At 39.9% G+C, this 19619-nt stretch overlaps 2 protein-coding genes across 3 annotated transcripts in view; one reads left to right on the top strand and one right to left on the bottom strand.

Moving 5' to 3' along the window:
- LOC119912750 (zinc finger protein 271-like) overlaps window positions 1–5952 on the bottom strand; it is a 73561-nt gene extending 67609 nt beyond the window's left edge. Inside the window, exon 1 of the mRNA XM_038732040.1 lies at window positions 5867–5952. The gene's annotated coding sequence lies outside the window, so the exon portion shown is untranslated. The remainder of the gene's footprint in view (window positions 1–5866) is intronic.
- Window positions 1–19619, top strand: part of LOC119912674 (zinc finger protein 239-like) — a 60012-nt gene that overhangs the window by 21766 nt on the left and 18627 nt on the right. The window contains exon 1 of one of the 2 annotated variants that reach the window (XM_038731962.1): window positions 14913–15118. The exons of the other annotated variant lie outside the window; for it this stretch is intronic. Within the exon in view, the coding sequence (XP_038587890.1) occupies window positions 15050–15118 (69 nt within the window). The 5' untranslated portion in view covers window positions 14913–15049. Of the gene's footprint in view, window positions 1–14912; window positions 15119–19619 lie in introns of those variants that run through there. 2 annotated transcript variants of the gene reach the window in all.

The raw sequence follows: 19619 nt of genomic DNA on the forward strand, positions 1-19619 counted from the left end.
GTACGGTTTCTCTCCACTGTGAACACGCCGATGGATTTCTAGGTGACCTGATGTAGTGAAAGTTCTCTCACATAGGTCACAGCTGTATGGTTTCACTCCAGTGTGAATACGCCAGTGGATTTTTAGGTCACCTGGCGTAGTGAAAGCTTTCCCACACTGGTCACAGCTGTACGGTTTCTCTCCAGTGTGAACACGATGGTGGATCTTTAGATAGCTTGATGTAGCGAAAGCTTTCCCACATTGGTCACAGCGGTACTGTTTCTCTCCAGTGTGAACATGTCGGAGGTGTGTTTAAGGCTACCAGATGTAGCGAAAGCTTTCCCACACTGGCCACAGCTGTACGGCTTCTCTCCAGTGTGAACACGTCTGTGGATTTCTAGGTGAAATGATTGAGCAAAAGCTTTCCCACATTGTTCACAGCTGTACGGTTTCTCTCCAGTGTGAACACGCCAGTGGGTTGTTAGTCCACCTGATCTAGTGAAAGTTTTCCCACACTGGTCACAGCGGTACGGTTTCTCTCCAGCGTGAACACGTCTGTGGATTTCTAGGTGAAATGCTTGAGCAAAAGCTTTCCCACATTGTTCACAGCTGTACGGTTTCTCTCCAGTGTGAACACGCCAGTGGGTTGTTAGTCCACCTGATCTAGTGAACGCTTTCCCACACTGGTCACAGCGGTACGGTTTCTCTCCAGTGTGAACTCTCTGATGAATCTTTAAAGATCCAGATGATGCGAAGTATTTGCCACAGTGCTGACAATGGTGACGTTTGAGTCCCTCTCCTCCTCTCTGTTTCTATATGAACAGACAGACATACAGAGAGAAAGACAGTGAGTGAGGTGCCATGGTGGAGCAAGCTATCCAGAACCATAAATGACATTTAGAGCAACAGAGGGGCAAATAAGAAGGTGTCTTTTCAGCCCTGTAGCCAGGCTGGCAGACGGCCCTATCTTGCACTCGGCCAGACTGTCGGCAAGTGTCTTTGTCAGATTCACACTGACGCATTGTTTAAAAAGCAAATGCGCCAATTTTTGCACTGATGGGAGTGTTGGTCTTAAAATGAGGTGTGGTCAGGGACATTGTTGGCGCATTGCTATCTTGAGTCAGCAGAAGGAGACTGTGCCACTGACCAACAAAAACCTGGTCTGAAATTAGTGACGCAGCATTTTCCTGCTATTATTGGATGACATGAGCTACTTGCAGATAAATCGGTATCAGTGTTAATAACAGAAACGGAGAGTTGTATCCCTCACTCATGTCATGAATGTTGCATAGTTTGTCCACCAGAGGGCGCTTTGCAACTCCCCTGTTAACAACCCTGTCATAAATGCACCACAAAACAAAATGATCAGCTGACTGGAGTCAGCATTCATAACAAACAACCGAGTGTATCTGTGTGAGACAGTCAGTTTGTCATTTATCACGTGAAATCCATGAACTAAATAATAAAAATACGCCTCATCACTTCTCCTCTGAAAACATTAAATACTTTCTAACCCTCCCGTTTTTCATTTCCCTCACTCGTTTCCTCCCAGGTCACAGCAGTATGTTTAATGTTACAGTAGGCGAGTGTTAGGCTACGCTGTTGACAAACAGGATTGAAGATGTACTTTGTTAATAATGGGACTGCTCTAGCGGACGGTCCTATTATTTGTCCCTAGTTCTTCACTTCTAAATATTGTCTAACATCGCTTACAGCATCTGAACAATATTAATTTCAAAACACTATTTATCCCTGAGGGACAATTGACAATTGAATTCGATTTGCCCCTGGCTGTTCCGCCAGTGTGTGAATGTTATTTAGATGTTAGTCGAAAAGACTAGAAAGGCGCTATACAAGTACGGAGCATTTACATTTAGAACAATGCAAGCTGTTTACTGAATAAAAATATAAGTCAGATTATCACTGGATTGAATCGGATATAAACATATAAACAAATATATACACATACACACACACACACACGCTAGTCATATAATTAGAATATCATCAAAAAGTTGATTTATTTCAGTAATTCCATTCAAAAAGTGAAACTTGTATAATGTATACATTCATTCCACACAGACTGATATATTTCAAGTGTTCATTCCTTTTAATTTTGATGATTATAACTGACAACTAATGAAAACCTCAATCAGTATCTCAGAAAATTTGAATATTGTGAAAAGGTTCAATATTGAAGACACCTGGTGCCACACTCTAATCAGCTAATTAACTCAAAACACCTGCAAAGGCCTTTAAATGGTCTCTCAGTCTAGTTCTGTAGCTACACAATCATGGGGGAGGGCAAAGAGGCTGGCTGTTCACAGAGCTCTGTGTCCAAGCATATTAATAGAGAGGCGAAGGGAAGGAAAAGATGTGGTAGAAAAGTGTACAAGCAATAGGGATAACCGCACTCTGGAGAGGATTGTGAAATAAACCCCTTTCAAAAATGTGGGGGAGATTCACAAAGAGTGGACTGCAGCTGGAGTCAGTGCTTCAAGAAGCACCACGCACAGACGTATGCAAGACATGGGTTTCAGCTGTCGCATTCCTTGTGTCAAGCCACTCTTGAACAAGACACAGCGTCAGAAGCGTCTCACCTGGGCTAAAGACAAAAAGGACTGGACTGCTGCTGTGTGGTCCAAAGTTATGTTCTCTGATGAAAGTAAATTTTGCATTTCCTTTGGAAATCAAGGTCCCAGAGTCTGGAGGAAGAGAGGAGAGGCACAGAATCCACGTTGCTTGAAGTCCAGTGTAAAGTTTCCACAGTCAGTGATGGTTTGGGTGCCATGTCATCTGCTGGTGTTGGTCCACTGTGTTTTCTGAGGAACTTTATGGAGATGCAGATTTCATTTTCCAACAGGACTTGGCACCTGCACACAGTGCCAAAGCTACCAGTACCTGGTTTAAGGACCATGGTATCCCTGTTCTTAATTGGCCAGCAAACTGGCCTGACCTTAACCCTATAGAAAATCTATGGGGTATTGTGAAGAGGAAGATGCGATACGCGAGACCCAACAATGCAGAAGAGCTGAAGGCCACTATCAGAGCAACCTGGGCTCTCATAACACCTGAGCAGTGCCACAGACTGATCGACTCCATGCCACGCTATTCTAATTATATGACCAGCACCTGTGTGTATATATACCAAACCAACAAAATGAAGAAGAGGTTGAAGCAGAACATAAAAAATAAAGTTGGCAGTCCAGTCTAGTGTCTGATCTTCTTATGGTCCAGCTGTCCTCCCCAGAGATTAAGGAGTGCGATCCACTGGTTGTATAAAAATTTTCGACAGTTACTGTCATTCTGTGGGAAACACTTGTGTATTAGTGAATGTAGTGGTGCATATGGGATGTTGCTCTGGGACGCATCACTTGGGGATGTTCGTTTGGTTACGGGAGGTATGAGGCTGGGAGGGAAGAATTACAGTATACTTACTACAAAAAACGAGACAACCCCACTGTATATATGCAAGCTCTGATCAATATTACCAATTAGGGTATGGGGCGATATGGCGATAATAAAAATTTTATCACGATAAAAACATTTCAAATCATTTGATATTGTCACGATAAATGTCAAATCATTATTTCTTTTCAGGTTTAAAGGCTAAACCAGATGGTTAATTGTGTGGTTAAACTATTCTTAAATGTCAGAACGTGACAAACACTTGATCCCAAACAGTATATCACTTAACATATCCTGTCAAGTTTGTTTTTATAGTTCCCAACCTTTGCGGGGGAAGTAGTGCGCGCCAGAGGTGTGGACTCGAGTCACATGACTTGGACTCGAGTTAGACTCAAGTCACAAAAATGATGACTTTAGACTTGATTTTCCAAAATCAACTCTACTCTGACTTTATAACCAATGACTCGTGACTTCACTTGGACTTGAGCCTTTTGACTGGAGCTGACTTGACACTCCCTATGTTCACATATAAATTATGAAATAAAAAAACTGTGCTGGCCAGACCGGCGCACTGTGAACGGTTCTTGATCGTTCCCTCTGGCTGGATGAATTTTACGCATGATTCATGCACAACAGCTGGGGACTCTCCACAGCACCAGACAACTTTCTAAACTCTTCTAACTCACGGAAAAAAGAAAGGTCAGGTTGAAACAGTGTAGAGAAACTGCTGCTGCTGTTGCGTGAAGCCTAATTGTAGCAAAATTGCTACATATAGTATTAATAACAACAATAATAGTAATAATAAACAATGCCTAATATTTTAACATTCAGCCCCAGCTATGGTATAGTTTGCATACTGCTTCCACCAATCATAAAATCAAGTTAATTAAGATTAAACGATAATAGCACCGGGTGCCGTTTCACAAGGACACTTTTTATAATTTATAAATCCAGCGCACCCCTTTCCTTTACAGGCTCTCATCTCTCCCTAAAAGCCCAAACTCCCTCTCAGCAGCTTTGATGTTTAATTCAGCTTGGGCCAAAGTGACTCGGCATTGTAACTGCTATAACTTCCTATTTAACATTAATAGCTTCAGCCTACGGCATCTTGCTCTATAGGCTAAAGGATAAGCAGCTATAGTTAAGAATAAATGTATATTATTTATTCTAAACCAGGTGTGTTCAGTGTTGCTTTACCTGGTCGTTGCTTGTAAAATATCCACTGTGTCTGTGTTTTCTAACCGATTTGTAGTTTTCTCACCGTTAATTTAAGTCAATGCATCTCCCGACCACAGTTGTATTTCAGCTTTATGTAAAGTAACTTCATCAACTGGAGTTCACCTGTCACCTGCTCTGCTCCCCTCCGTGCGCACACACACACACACACACACACACACACACACACACACACACACACACACACACACACACACACACCCCTCAGTGACCCATCTGTCACACAAAGCAGTCAACTTGGGGGAACGGCGCTGCTGTCGTCCTCTTGCAGTCTGGATGTTGCTTCAAGTTAATAATTTTGGATTATTTCTTATTTAATGGGCTGTTTGGGATATTGGAGGAATGCATATATAGTAGTTTTTGAAAGGAAGTATTACATTTTAAAAGTTCAATAGATTGTTTCCTATTTCAATGAGTAATCCTGTTAAATAATTGTGATCTCAATATTTACCAAATTAATTAGCAGCCCTACATGAACATTTAATTTCATTCATGTAATTATAGAAAATCTGTTATGTGAAACTGCGCCTCTGCCTTCTTTCTGTACAGGCTAAAGCTTCATTCCTTTACATTTAGTCATTTAGCTGACGCTTTAATCCATAGCGACTTAAAATTGCTATTTATGTCTCGACTTGGGACCTGAGTGCTAAAACTTGAGACTTATTTGTGACTTGTAAAACAATGACTTGGTCCCACCTCTGGCGTTTGCACATTTCCAGCCCTGTTTGTGAATATGCATGGTCCCTTTTGGTTTACATGTTAAAATTACCATAACATTGTATAACATTATTCTTGTCACAACTATAAAATAAACTGAAGTTTTAATAAATCTAGAAGTGAGTTTCAGACAGACATTAAGGCTAACAGCTTTCACAAAAGTAAAAGGAGCAAAACACAGAGGATCAACAGCGCAAGTAAAGTTTCCCTTAACTGCCGAACCGGAAGTAAACTTCAGCTTTCTCCAGTCTTAGCTAGCTAGCTAGCATGCTAACACCCAGGCAGCAGGCTACATGCTACAAGAGACCTCCTCCTGCTCCTGCTCCTCCTCCTCCTCCTCCTCTCCGGTCCGACCGTCACATTAAGTGTGGGTTCTGTAGAGATACGGGGTTCTGATGGCTCCACTGTTGAATCCTGCTACATTACATCTTGTTTACAGTCAATATGAAGCTACGTGTCGGAACCAGGCCGAGCTAACGCCACGTTAGCTTCTTGTTAGCTGCTAGCTGTGTTCATGAACACTGACCTGAACATCGGTGCTATCAGAGCTCGAGCCTGCTGTTTGTCCTCCGGGGACGTTGTTGCTCCGGGGCTCCGGGTCCTGGTTGTCCTCCTCCATCCCGCTCTTGGTCCTGGTCGCTGAGATCCAGCAGGTCTCCTCTGTGACTGTCGGAGCTCTTCAGATTCAGGAGCGCTGCGGGACCTCGTGGATCTCCGTGTTCTCGCGATCTCACAGATTCTGGATCAGTTTGAGAAGCATGAATATTCTCTGAGAAGGAAAACTATACATACAACCTCCAACGTATAGAAAGCAATTTTCTACTCGGCATCATGAAAATGGCTATAAAGCTGTGAGGGTTAGGGACTCACGAGGCAGAAACACATTGGTTACAGCGCCCCCATGTGGAAAAGTGTGGTAATTTTCTATATGTATGATGACGGAGGAGAGAGTAAAGTCTGATGTGCTTAGATTTATCACTCCATGGTAAATGAGGAGATGTCAACAACAACAAGTCAAACAAAACAACAACAGGAGTTTGGTCCTTCAGCTTTAAACCTGTGCACTAGAGCCATTCACACACCAGGAAACTGGACAGATGAATGTCTCACAACAAGGTTATATCAGTGAGGAAGTGGTGATGAAAGACTGGTGTGTCATGTGATGTTTTTTCTTCAACACAGATGTGTCGTGATGGTGTAACCTTCCCCTCCATGTTTCTGCTGGGACGTCCTCACTGGCAACGTGTTGTCTCTGGGTCATTCTGCTTCCTCCATCATCCTGCTGAAACAGTCTGCTTGTTGATTGGTCTGCTGATCTGATGAACAGTAAAAGTGAAAAATATAATATTAATATTCTTCCAGAAGTGTAAAAGGAAACAGCAGCAGCAGCAGAGGCTCTGAACGTCTCCATGATGATTCAGCAAATGGAAATGATTCCATGTGTGGAATCGAAATCAGAAATGAATCCTAAAAACTTTGTCTGCTTCCTCTTCTTCAGCCAAAAGATCCAGAACCAGAAACACCTGCAGCAAGCAAAGAGAGGAAAGGGATGAGAAAGCACAAGACTAAGGGAAAACATGTATTATGGGATACAGTTTCATACAGATGGAGAGAGAGAAGGAGAGGAGCTCAGTAAAAACACAGACAAACACCAAACCAAGCTTCAGTATTAGTGGACATGTGGAACTGGTTCTGGTTAATTCGGTTCCTGTGTCGAATGTTGGCACAAAACATTCTTCCTACGACATTAATTAAATATGGTGTACCAATTAATGCATATTTGAATATGCGCTGCAAAGTTTCTATCTTTTGTTTCTTTAATAACAGTCTCTCCATATTTTATGACAGCATCTGGCCTCTTATCTCTGATCACATCAGGCTAAGAGGAAGGTCTGTGTGTGTTCAGTCTCTTCTCCTTGTTAGAACAATCAAAGAGAAAACCTATTATAGCAGGACTGGTTGTTTCTATTAAAGGTAACAGGATACAAACCCTCTGCACACAGTTTGCTCCTCCAGTGAAAACTATTATCTGTTGAACACACTGAAGCTCCTCTGCTGCCTCCTGCTGGACAAACTGGAGAGCTCCTCAGGAAACATTCACATTAACACAACAGCTACATTTACTAAACTACTGTACTGAAGTAAAACACACAATAGCTTCACCTGAGCTGTTACAAACAGGGCTCAAAATGTCTGTGATGGAGCTCTCGTGCACTTAATGATTTGACAGTGGGACAGCTCCTAAGCCCTCACAGACTTACCGGGAAAACACCTGAAAGTCTGTTTGTATGGACATTGAGATTGGACCAATGGCTCCTTGATTTCAGGCAGAAGATTAATGTACTTAGGTGGTTTTCTTTTTGCCATGTTTGTACAGTAGCCAAATGGACAACCGGCTCTACAGAGCGTGTATTTGTCACAACGTTGAATACGAACAAAAAAGAAGAAAAACAAATAAAGTTACAAGTAGTAGTAGTCGACTGGTTTATTAGAAGTAAGAAATTTGGACAAATGGAGGCCACACATATTATTTAGCACAAGAGCTGATAGAGCGCGTTGGCCATCGTAGCTTCTCCTCCCTGCTTGGAAAAGGGAGAGCAATGAATTCATGTGGTGTCGAAATAATCAATCCTTTTTTGCCTCCTTAAATCTTTATTGCAAAAAGAGAATAAAGAAGTATACATGTAATGTGTAACATGATTATAACAGTTAGTTTGCTGTCCATGTAGAGTGAACTAGACGTCTGTGTGTTGTTTATATGCTCTGATAATGTAAATCCGACACATTTCTGTAGTAGCGTCCATGTTGATTCCACATTCAGACTTAAGAGCACATGAACACACACTGAAGTCTGAAGAAAAATTTCACAACTCAGGATTTGAAGTGAATTGAATTTGCAACCGTCATCACTAGATGCCACTAAAATTTTCACACCGAACCTTTAAAGTTAAGTAACGTTACTTGCTAAGTGGTAAGTTAGCCACAATTGCATCCCAAAAAAACAAAAACAAGTGGCCCCCTGCAAAGAGGATAAAAGCACTTTATGTTTACATCATCCATTTGCATGTACATTAATGAATTAATGCATAGGACCCTACATGCTTAAAAGTTCAGTATATCAAAAGGTTCTACCCTTTTATTTTCTGCTTGTTATAGACTGTTACAGTATTTTTCCTTTCTTTTTATTTCCCCTTAATGTATTTATTGTATGAAACAAACACCAAGGCAAATTGGAAAACCATCAAGCCTACTTTGTATTAAAATGCTGATAAATTATTATTTATTTTTTGAGAATAATATGAAATATAATAAATAACAACAGTAATACAGTTGTGATATTAATACATTTTAAACAACACATACAATAGCAGCTTCCTGTTACTGGTTCAAATGGCGTTCCCACCAGATTTGAACCGCTCCAAGTTTAACCCAACCCAAACAAATTACCCAACCCAAACAAACTACCAAAAAAAACCCTGCAGGGGTTTGGTTCCATGTGACTGAACAAGGCTGGTGTGAACCCGCCCTGAGACTCAATGGTAATGACTTTTAAATGATTAAATGAAATTTAAAAAAGGTTAAAAATGTGAAGGTTGGCCTTGAACCCCTACAATTGGTACGTGAATTTGTGGGATTATTTTCAATGTTATGTGCTTGAAAAATAAAACAATGAAGATATCACCTTTCTGAAGAACCAAGTTAAAGTGAAGAAAATTTATCAGAGGAGGACTTTGTACCTGATTCTTGGCTTGCAAGTACAAGTATCAGGATTTCAGGGTAAAGTTAGCAAAGGCAATACTGCAGACTGATATAAAATGACTATTTATTAGTCTTTTGTTGACTTCATATGAAAGCCCTGACACCGCTCGCTGCTTGACCCCAAACAAATCTGTCAGATTTATACTACGCTGTAACTGACATAACAGTTGTGATATAGTTCTTGATATGTAATGTTAACACTTTTGGTTGTTTTGGTTGATACGTCTTTAGCAGCCTGGAACGAGAACACAGATGAGAGGGATAAACAGAGGGACAGCAGAAGGAAAGGACAATCTTGTAATTACACACAACACATATTGGATATAGGAGCTGTGTTCAGGTAGTTTCGTCCTTACGGTCCTCTACAATGTTCAGATAATTACTCTATAATACAGTTTTCATTAGTGAGGCTCTGATCCAGTCGATCTCTATCGGCGTTGATACAGATGTTATTAAGCAGATACCATCCAAACACAGTTTCTTCATCGCTGCCATTTTAAAATTGTGTATTTTTGTGTAGGTCAGAGTCGTAGTGAGCCACCACCTCAGTTTTTAAAGCCACAGCAATCAGTGGTGCTATTGTGTTCATCATAATATGTGATTCTGTTGCTCAAACGGCTTCTTCAGAGCAGACGGCGTCTTTGTTGTTCTGCTGTAGATTTGCTGCACTGAGCTAATGTTGACATGTAAAACTGCTGCTGTCAGTAATTCCTTCCTTCCTGCATGCGCTTAACAAAACAAGCATATTAGAGGCAGTAGTAAGATTTTATTGTGAAACTAGAAGTTTTGATGGTGCGATTTGGGGTTAGACACTTTATTTCACAGCCCACAAGACTAAACTACTATAAACTTTAGAGGGGGCTCTTGTTAAAGTATGTCCTCACAGATCAGGTCGGTGTTTGTAATGCACAGTGTTGTGTGTTGTGCAAACAATGTGCTGTTATTTTTGATAGACTTCAGTGTGTGTGTGTATGAGTGAGATAACGAGGGAGCAGACAGGATGCTGACTGTTTACTTCTGTGGTCTGGCGGAAAGACTTTCTTATCACAAACCAGAAGGCGGTTTCATCACCACTGTTTGTTCAGCTTCCCTGCTCCATCAGATTAGCTGTCGGTCCCCCTAAAGACAGTAAAACCCGACACCGCCCTGTGTGTGAGGGAGGGAGGAAGGCAGGGAGGCAGGGAGGGGTGAGGGGGGGAGGAAGGCAGGAAGGCAGGGAGGGGTGAGGGGGCTGGAGCCACAATCTCATTTCACACTGAAGACACACACATGCTGCACCAGATTAGAGACAGCACAGAGAGGAACATTTAATTTTATTTAAATTCAACACTTTTAAAAGCTTTTCATGCATGACAAAAATCTCTTTTTGCTGTTTGAATGACAAACCCGGCATTTTAACTATTTCTGGTTGTATCACCGGTAACAGCGGATTTGTGGAGCAACCTGCATGCAGGCACCCCACAACATCACACGGATGTGCCCCAGAGACAGCTTGTGTTTATTCGCGATAACGACTGTCTCGCTCAAGTGGAAAATTTTGACGAAGGCCCTTCGCGCCACCCGACAGGAAATCGCGGCTCTACGCATCTTTGCATTGACTTTGCATGTAAATGCACAGCCAAAAACACTCGCTTGGCTTTTGGTCTGAAAGCACCTTCACAGATGAAAACTTAGTGTCACACAGGTGCATCATTTGGATTCCTTCAATCTTTCCTAAATCATGTTTCCTTCTGTGTGCACTACATGGAGGATCAATCCACCAGGATAAGATATTTTTCTTTTTTTAAATGACTCTTAATCCTCAGCCCTTCCCATTCCTGGTGTCCTCATCTCCTCTTTCCTCTCCATGGGGTAACAGTAGGGGTCCTTAGTGCACAATTCCCTATTTTAGCAATCAAACAGTTGTTTTTTTGTTTGTTTAAGAAAGTCTTTGATCTGTTTTTGCCAGTTAATTTACATAATATTATATTACGTTTTGTATTATACTCAGAGGTAATATTTAGATTTATTTTACGCAGTAGTATCCACCTCAAACGGTTTTATCCTTCTGCCATCAGTCAGTTTCTCATTCCTCCAGTTTGTATATTTATGCACGGGTCAGAGTTACTGAGGAGGACGCTCTCTGTAAAGTTTGTCCCAGTCTCAAAGTTTACAAAGTGGTGTAGACCTGCACCTTATTTTGTGAGTATGCAGTGTTTATTGAAGCTGAGTACAGAGTTGTGGTGGGGGTCACATGGTGTAAGCAGAACCATCTGCAGCTCAACGTGACAAAGACTAAGGAGCTGGTTGTGGATCTAAGGAGAGCCGAGGCACCAGTAACCCCTGTGTCCATCCAGGGGGTCAGTGTGGACATTGTGGAGGATTACAAATACCCTCTTCAGGACAGACGGCCAGAGCGTTCTCTATTTCCTGAGGTTCTTCAACATCTGCCAGACTGTGCTGTTGATGTTTTATAACCTGGTTGCTGTTGCATGCTGGGGCAGCAGGTTGAGTGTAGCAGACATTAGCCCTGTTTCCATCTACCGAGTACTTTTGAAATGTCGCCAAAAATAAAAATAAAGACATTGCAAAATATGTGCATTTCCATCAGCTGGTTTGGAGCGAATAAGACAGGCTGCGGTGAGCGTAGTCAGTAGTTGACGTTACACATGGCTGTAATAAACAACAATTGCATGCACCTCCAAATAATGCTTTTAAACGCTATAATATCCTTTGTCGGGTTCATCGTCAGGCGGTGATCATCCCATTTGATCAGTGTGCAGAGCAAAGGGTCTGATAAGGAGCTTTAAGAGGTGAATGCATAATTAGGCAGAACTGATGATGAAGGCTACCTGCCGAGATCTGCATCCACCTCTTTTCTCAGCACAAATGAGCGTTAACAGCCGAGAGGTGCATGAAATTCAGGCGTGCAGAACTCGACGCCCACAGCAGAAACAGCCACGTCAGAACTTATTCGTAAAAACTGTTTCCATCTCCCATTTAGCGCATGAACTCTTTTTCGACAAAGGCAAAAACCACCTCGTGCCAGCGTAAAAACTTTTTTGTGAAATTAAGGATTTTGGCTAAAAACAGACTCAACAATCTGATCCAAGGCCAACAACGTCTGTCAGTGGTGTCAGAGAGGAGGATGCTGTCCAAGCTACATGTCATCTTGGACCATGTATCTCAGACTAATCCCCCCCACAATGCACCACAGGAAGTATGTCCTGCCTGAGAGTCAACACTCGGCCGCTTAGCCGTCAACATGTAGTGCAATAACTGACACGTGGTGCAGTATTTTTATTCCATTCTACCTCAAATCTACCAGCACTCATTATTATTACACTATTTATTTATTCTTCACTTCTGTTAATACTGTAAATATCCACATTTATTTTAATGTACTATTATATTCTTATATTTTTTTACTTTCTGATAATCTTTACCTTCTGCTATTATTTCTATTTCTTTATTACCAAACAACAAATAATTTCCCCTTGGGGATCAATAAAGTATTCGGATACTGATTGATTATAATTGATTCCCCTAGAATCGCAGAATATGTAAAAAAGCACAACAAAACACATTTATGTCAACAAACTCTGTAAAATCTTAATCTGTAATGTCTTGATTTATCTTGTGTTACTAAGGTGAGAAGATGACACACAAGACAGTAGGTCAAGACAAAAATAATAAATAAACTCTGACGTTGATGTTAAATAAATGTATTTCTTTCTTTTCCTCTCCCTTAAATGCGTTTTAGTTTACACAGGCTGACTTTGTCTTGCGTTAGTTAGGGGAACATATGAATCTGGACTTGCTGCTTCAGAGTAATCAGAAGAGTGACAGACGTATGTGCCATCTCTTGAACAACAGGGCTTCTCTTCACTAGTATTAGCAATGCTAACACTTCTCTTCTTCAGTAAAAAGCTGAAAAGATTCTGCTTTCAAGGAACAAGATTTAATTTATGCATCTTTCTACAACACGCGGCTGTATAACAAAATGCTAGATGTTGATTTTAGGTTAAAACCTTTAGGTTATAATAATAAGTCCACCTCCGTATTTAATCCATTTCTCCCAAGGATCTGTAACTGAAGACACCCACAGAGAGGATTATGATGCTCTGCTCTTAATCTTAGATTCAGGCCATGCGTTGGAGAGACTGTAAAACAAACCTGTCTGTCACTTTTCAATGATTGATTGTGACCTTTGACCTTATCAACCGTCCAGGCAGATGTGGATGGAAAATCTTTGCCAAAGCTTCGGGTCACAAACTTACCATCCATGCCTCCATTATGAAAAGTGTTTCAAAATGATTATCAAATTGCTCCGTCTCTTTTCTCTTCTCAACTTGTACTGACTGCGGTGTGAACTGATGAGTGGAAAGTTTCCCTTAGGCCTTCCCTCATCGCAGACTGAAACAAAGCACGTTTTACTGGTTAAGTTAAGGAGAAAGAGAAGGTGTAGTCTGCTTTAAATGATAAATCAACAGGAAACGCAGAGACGCAACGGGTGTTTTTTATTTTTATTTTCCCCACAATTGATGTAAAACCATAATCACAATAAAAATATCATGGTTTGATTGCATTTTTGTAAATGTTCGATGGCAGCATCCCTCTCTCCCTCTGCTACACACAGATACAAAGCATGTTTTACTGATTAAGAGGAAAAACGAGAGGATGTAGTCTGCTTTTGTATTTTGGACTTAAAATTGTATAGTGTGAACGAGGCTTTAAGACGTGGGGTCTGATCCCTCCTGGCCCACCACACGCTGAGAAGAGACAGACGAAGAAGAGAAAATTCAACTCTATTTAAAATCACAAAGCTTACCAAGTTTAACGTGTTGAATAGTAATTGAACTTTTTACTTTATTAAATAATTAAACTCCAAAGATCACCATCCCTCAAATGTTACCAGAAAGTGTGTTTTACTTTCTCTTTGACACACAGCACAAACAATCAAATACACAAAACACACAAGTGGGCATGAACTGTAAAAGAAAAGAAAGAAAGAGAATACAAACCTAGAAGGAGAAGATATTTGTCCATTTGTTTTTCTTTACTTTTACTTAACTACTTTTATCTGACAGCTTTTACAGGTTTAGATTTCTTCTTGATGATCGTTTGAGTCATTTTTCCTGTGAAAACATTTTCTGATTTTCTTCTGAATGACTGTAATTTTTTAATGTTTGTTAATAAAGTTGAGGTTTGGACACAGCAAGCATTGTGAAGGTGTCACTTTGGGCTCTGGTTAACTGTGACGGCATTTCTCACTATTTACAGAATCTTTACAAACCAAATAATCAATGATGAGATGATGCTGACCCAGTGACAGGATAAATAACTCAGGATAATAACTGCTCTCCTTGTGAGTTCCTCGTGAATTCCCCTGGTTTAATGCACCAGTAATAATAATCTAATAAATATATAATACAAAAGTTAATTTTCCTGATTAGACTTACAGACTTTGTATTTTCACAGTGTGGTATTAGTACCTGTACTGAAGTAGAGGATTTGATTTGTTTTCTTCATTTCTTAGATCTTAGATATCTTTGCTTTAACATTTCCATTCAGCTGGATAGTTGCAGTGGTACCTACAGCAGCAGTGGTTTACATAAAATTAATTGATCATTTACAATATAAACACATGGTTGAAAAATAAATAATATATTTATTCATTCAAACTATTATGCATTAATTCAACATTTATGCAGAGGACGTGGGCTGTGAAGTCAATTTGAGAATATTGTGCAAAATCCTTCCCTCCACAATAAACTTCATCTTCTGCCTGAAATCAAAACGGCCTTAGCGACAGTAACTAAGGGGCGGGGCGATACGCCGTGACATCGCGAGAACACTCCGCGGGATCCCGCAGCGCTCCTGTATCTCAGCCTGAAGAGCTCCGAGACCAGAATCCAGACTCAGTCCAGGACAACACGGTCCACCAGTCACAGCGGAGACCTGCAGGACGATGGAGAACCAGAACCCGGACCACAGGAGCCAAACAGCAGCCTCGTGCTCTGATAGCACCGATGTTCAGGTCAGTGTTCATGACTTCATCACGAGACTAAAGACACGAGGAAGAGTCTCGAGGGTCCGTGTATCATCCGTTCATTCTGTTGTTAGAGATCAGAGCCTGAAAACCCGCTCCAGGGTTTGTGTTGACGTGGTTTGATTTCCGTTTCAAACTGAGTCTCTTTCTTTCTATGGATCCACCACAACTCTCGTGCTGCAGAGGGTGAAAGATTTTGTAGCGCGAGTGTAAAACATCTGTTACCATCTTAAACAGACACGTGCCTGTCAGGACATTAATGTTGCACACCGGACTCACAGCACTTCCTGCTTTACAAAACATCCATCTATGAGCCATACAAATCACATTACACTTAAATCCGAGGACATGCAACGTGACGTTTAATTCATCATACTCTATAAAGTGTATTGTTACTTATGTTGTTACTGAGGAACCTTATATAGTGATAATTATCATTGTTGTTTTATTGCTCAGCCCTAGGATTATAATAATAATTGGAGACGTGAACATGAATTGTCCACAGCACCTAAGATCTCCCATCTCCACTGACTATTTTCTGACGGTATTGAATTAACATTGTGAGGCGGATGAGTTTATTTGCGCCCAAAGTGCAGACTGAGAACACAGAGTCAGGAGCGTGAGGAGCTTTAACAGGATTTATTGTGCAGATTAATGAATAGTGCCACGAAGGAACTTAAATCCAATCCAGGAGAGATTATGTACTACACATTCCATCAAATTAAATGACCGGTATTTCCTGCCCCAGTTTCCGGCTCCCACCCCAACGGATGTCTGAGTGGAACTGACTGAAAGACTTTATGAGGCAATAAAATATAAACTTGAATTAATTAACTTTGATTTGGAATCAAGGCAGTCTTTATTATTAAACAACTAAAGAATAAATTGAATTAATTACAGTAAAGCAGTAAAATATTATAACAGTGAGTTAAAAATAAACAGCATTTTAATTTACCTTCAACAGCATGCAGCAAAATTAGACTTTGTAAAATCTTTGCTAAAACTTTGTGTCACAAACTTACCATCGTTTTCCCTCTTGTGAAACCTCCTCTCAAACTTGTGGGTCTTAAAACTTTAAACCTTTCAGAGTCTGTGTCTCTTCTTCTCTGTCTTTCTGCTGTAGCTAATAATAATAATAATAATAATAATAATAATAATAATAATAATGTGTAGCAGGCTGAACAGAGGAATCTCTCTCGCTCCCTCCCAAGCCAACCACCCACCCCTCCCTCTCTTTCTCAAGCAGGCACATCAACTTCTATGTTTTAACTGTCATCTTCAGGTAATCTTGTAGACCAGTTATGGAATAGAGTTATCTATAACCCTAGACTCCGGTTTTTAAAAACGCAATCTGGTTTTATCAGACAGAGAGGACATTATTTTTATCTAAAGCCGGCTCCTGTCCCTCTAGGCTATTAGCCGACCGTCAGACTCCCTCACGCAGACAAACAAGAGGATGTGGGCAGAGTTAGCCGTGAGCCAATGATAAGAGGCTATAATGATGGGAGTCCGTGAAAATCAAAGGAGAACATTTTCTTCAAGAAATTGCCAAGAGGGCACTTGGATCCTTGAACGAGATCTACCTACCAAAGAGGGGACCTCTATGCGGTGGAACTGTATATTTTTTCAGGGCCACTTTATTGAGAATTTACAGTTTTACCTGTAATTCAGAAGTAACTTGGATGCGTGCACTAATATCAAGGACGTATTGGCAGCAAAAAGTACTTTATCCAGGTTTCAATTATATAAAATGTCTTATTACACTAGTGCAGTCATTTAAACTTTCTCTTGGGAGAATTCAGGTTTGTCTGTGGTGGTTGGTCATTTTTATGACCTTTGTGGAACCTTCATCTTTATCTTATTTTGTATTTGCTGTTCGTAATTTGAAATCGTACACAGGTTTTTAATCACACGTCATCTACACTTTGTTGTGGTTATATGGACATCTTCAGGAAATGAATTTTTTAAACTAATTTATGAATCGAGTGAGGTCAGATAATAAGATAATGAAGTTCACTTTTCTAATAAGGATAATCTGATATTCAAACTCCAGAGTTTATGATGTGAAGAAATTGGTAAAATTAATAATACAAGAAAAATCTAAAGTCTCAGGTTTAGTGGTTGTCTTAACCATTTTCAATCTTGACACTGCATTAAAATGAATGGCTGCTCGTAAGACAGGGAGTCATAAAAAAATAAAAAATAAATAAAATTAGGACTAAAATGCTCAGCAGCAAGACCTTTTTTCATTTATTTTATTAATTGCTAAAACAGGTTTATTATCAACGTTTACTAAACCTGATTCTGTCCCCAAATATTCTAAAATGATATTGAACAGTTATTATATTATTACGACCACAGGATTTCATTCAATTTTGCAATGTAGTTGCTTCTTCAATCTAGATTTTATAGGAATGCATTTTATTTGTTGACTGCATTAATGGAGCAACACTCAGTCCAGCATGGATGAATAAAAAGGAATGAGATATTTCTATTAAAAGAATATTTTAATCTAAACTAAATAATTAATATGTAGTTACATTTACAAAATAAGGACAATTCCTATGCAGCAAAAAACACAAAACTACAAAGGGTTAACAGCGTCCAAATGGCTCCAATTTAGTCTTTCTATAATATATAGAGAATATGTCCCTCATTCTTAAGTAAAGTCTGGATCATATCTAAGTCACTAGTCTCTCTAACAGGCCTCCTCTTTTCCCTTAGTAAAAAAAAACCCAACATTATAGTTTACAACTACAGCAACTGAAAACTTCAAGAGCTAAAGTTTGATCCTTAACTGAGAAACAGCTACCTTTTGCTAATTAGTGTGCAACCCGCAGTATCCCTGTGAATAAGACTTTTACAGAGGACATGAAATCCAGAATCCTTCCCTTGGTGATGAAGTGTTCAAATGCTAGTTATGTTTATTTAAAATGATGTTATGTTGTACCAACGTGAAAACTAGTTTAGCGACAAAAGAGCAAATTCATGTTTTTGAGTGCTGTATTAAACGGTGGGTCCAGCTAAGTTTAATAACCATTGGTTTTTGATATAACAGGTAATAGTAATTCTCTCCTGATAAAAATAAAACAGAAGGTTAGAATAAATCTCATATAGGTAAAAGAATAAAAATCAGCTCTTTATTTTGGCTCAACCGTGATCTGTGATGATAATATTTATTGCACGTTCCAAACCTCAACAGGAACCAGCAGCTTCAACAACAAAAGTATGAAACCATATTTATCATAGGACTTTTTATTTATTTATTTTATGTTATGCTCCGATTCCTGACAAAGTCTTGACTAGCAGGATGTTCAGCAGTCTTACACGGTTTCATTGCTTGCCTTGCATTCAACCATAGTGGCTAGTTTTGTCCTTGACAATAAGGCTTTAGTAAAAAGTCTCATCACTGCCGCGACCTCTTTTTGAGACCATGCTGTTTCTATTCATTTTTCAGAGACACTACAAAAGAGGAAAACAGATTGTCATCGATAACCCAAACTCTAGGGTTAACTCTTAATTTTCATTACATTGTTATGTAGTAAATCTACAACTTCAAAGCATGTAAAGTAGGGATGAACCGATCCAACTTTTCCTCTCCTGGTACTAAACTGGTCTGATATCCCAACTCGCTGTGCTAACATGTGGCATATTTTACCCTTGCTGCTAAGAGTTAGTACATGACATGCAACAGTAGTCCTCGTTTTCTGAGCTGCTCTCCTTTTGTCAAACTTTGTGAGATGTGAAAACATTTATTTCATCCGCACAATGTTTCTACACGACTGAATGACAGCATGTGAAAATCTAGTTTTAGGGAGAAGTCGGTTTTTGGTTGTGATAAGCTAGCCCAAATCACAACATCAAAACTTCTAGTTTCACATTAAAAAAAATGTTTTGTGAAGCACATGCAGGAAGGAATGAATTACAATCAGCAATAGTTTGACAGAACAACATGAGGTTATTGCAGCCAATGGACAGCAGAACAACAAAGAAGCCGCCTGCTGTGAAGAACAGAATTACATATTGTGATAAATACATTAATATGGGCCGCTGGTTGTTTATGGCACTAAAACTGAGTTTATGGCTCACTATGACCCTGAACTGATAGTAAAATACTTTTGTGTTTGCATTGTGTATTTACCATGGGGTTCGTGCCCTTCCCTTCTCCTGTTTGTCCCTCTTATTCTTGTTACACAGTGCAAAAGACAAATCTTATCTCTTTACTACAAGTTACGTATAAGTTACAGGATATTATAAATCTACAACTTCAAAGCAATGTGAATCACATTTTCATTAGCTTCAGAGTCTTTTACAGGAACTGGCTCGGAGGTGTATTTATCATCTGGAAAGGGACATGAGTAAAGTTTAAAGTTTGGTGATGTTGACACTGACTTGCATTAAAATAGCTTTAAAAGCGGCTTGCTAGTTAAACATTTCTATTGGGGCAGACCTGAGAGATGTGCCTTGCAGAGCGGTTTTAATACATGTG

Source organism: Micropterus salmoides, unplaced genomic scaffold (genome assembly GCF_014851395.1).
Source record: "Micropterus salmoides isolate LMB-PRFRI ecotype aquatic unplaced genomic scaffold, ASM1485139v1 Ms_hic_scaffold_2, whole genome shotgun sequence".
NCBI classification, from domain to species: Eukaryota; Metazoa; Chordata; class Actinopteri; order Centrarchiformes; family Centrarchidae; genus Micropterus; species Micropterus salmoides.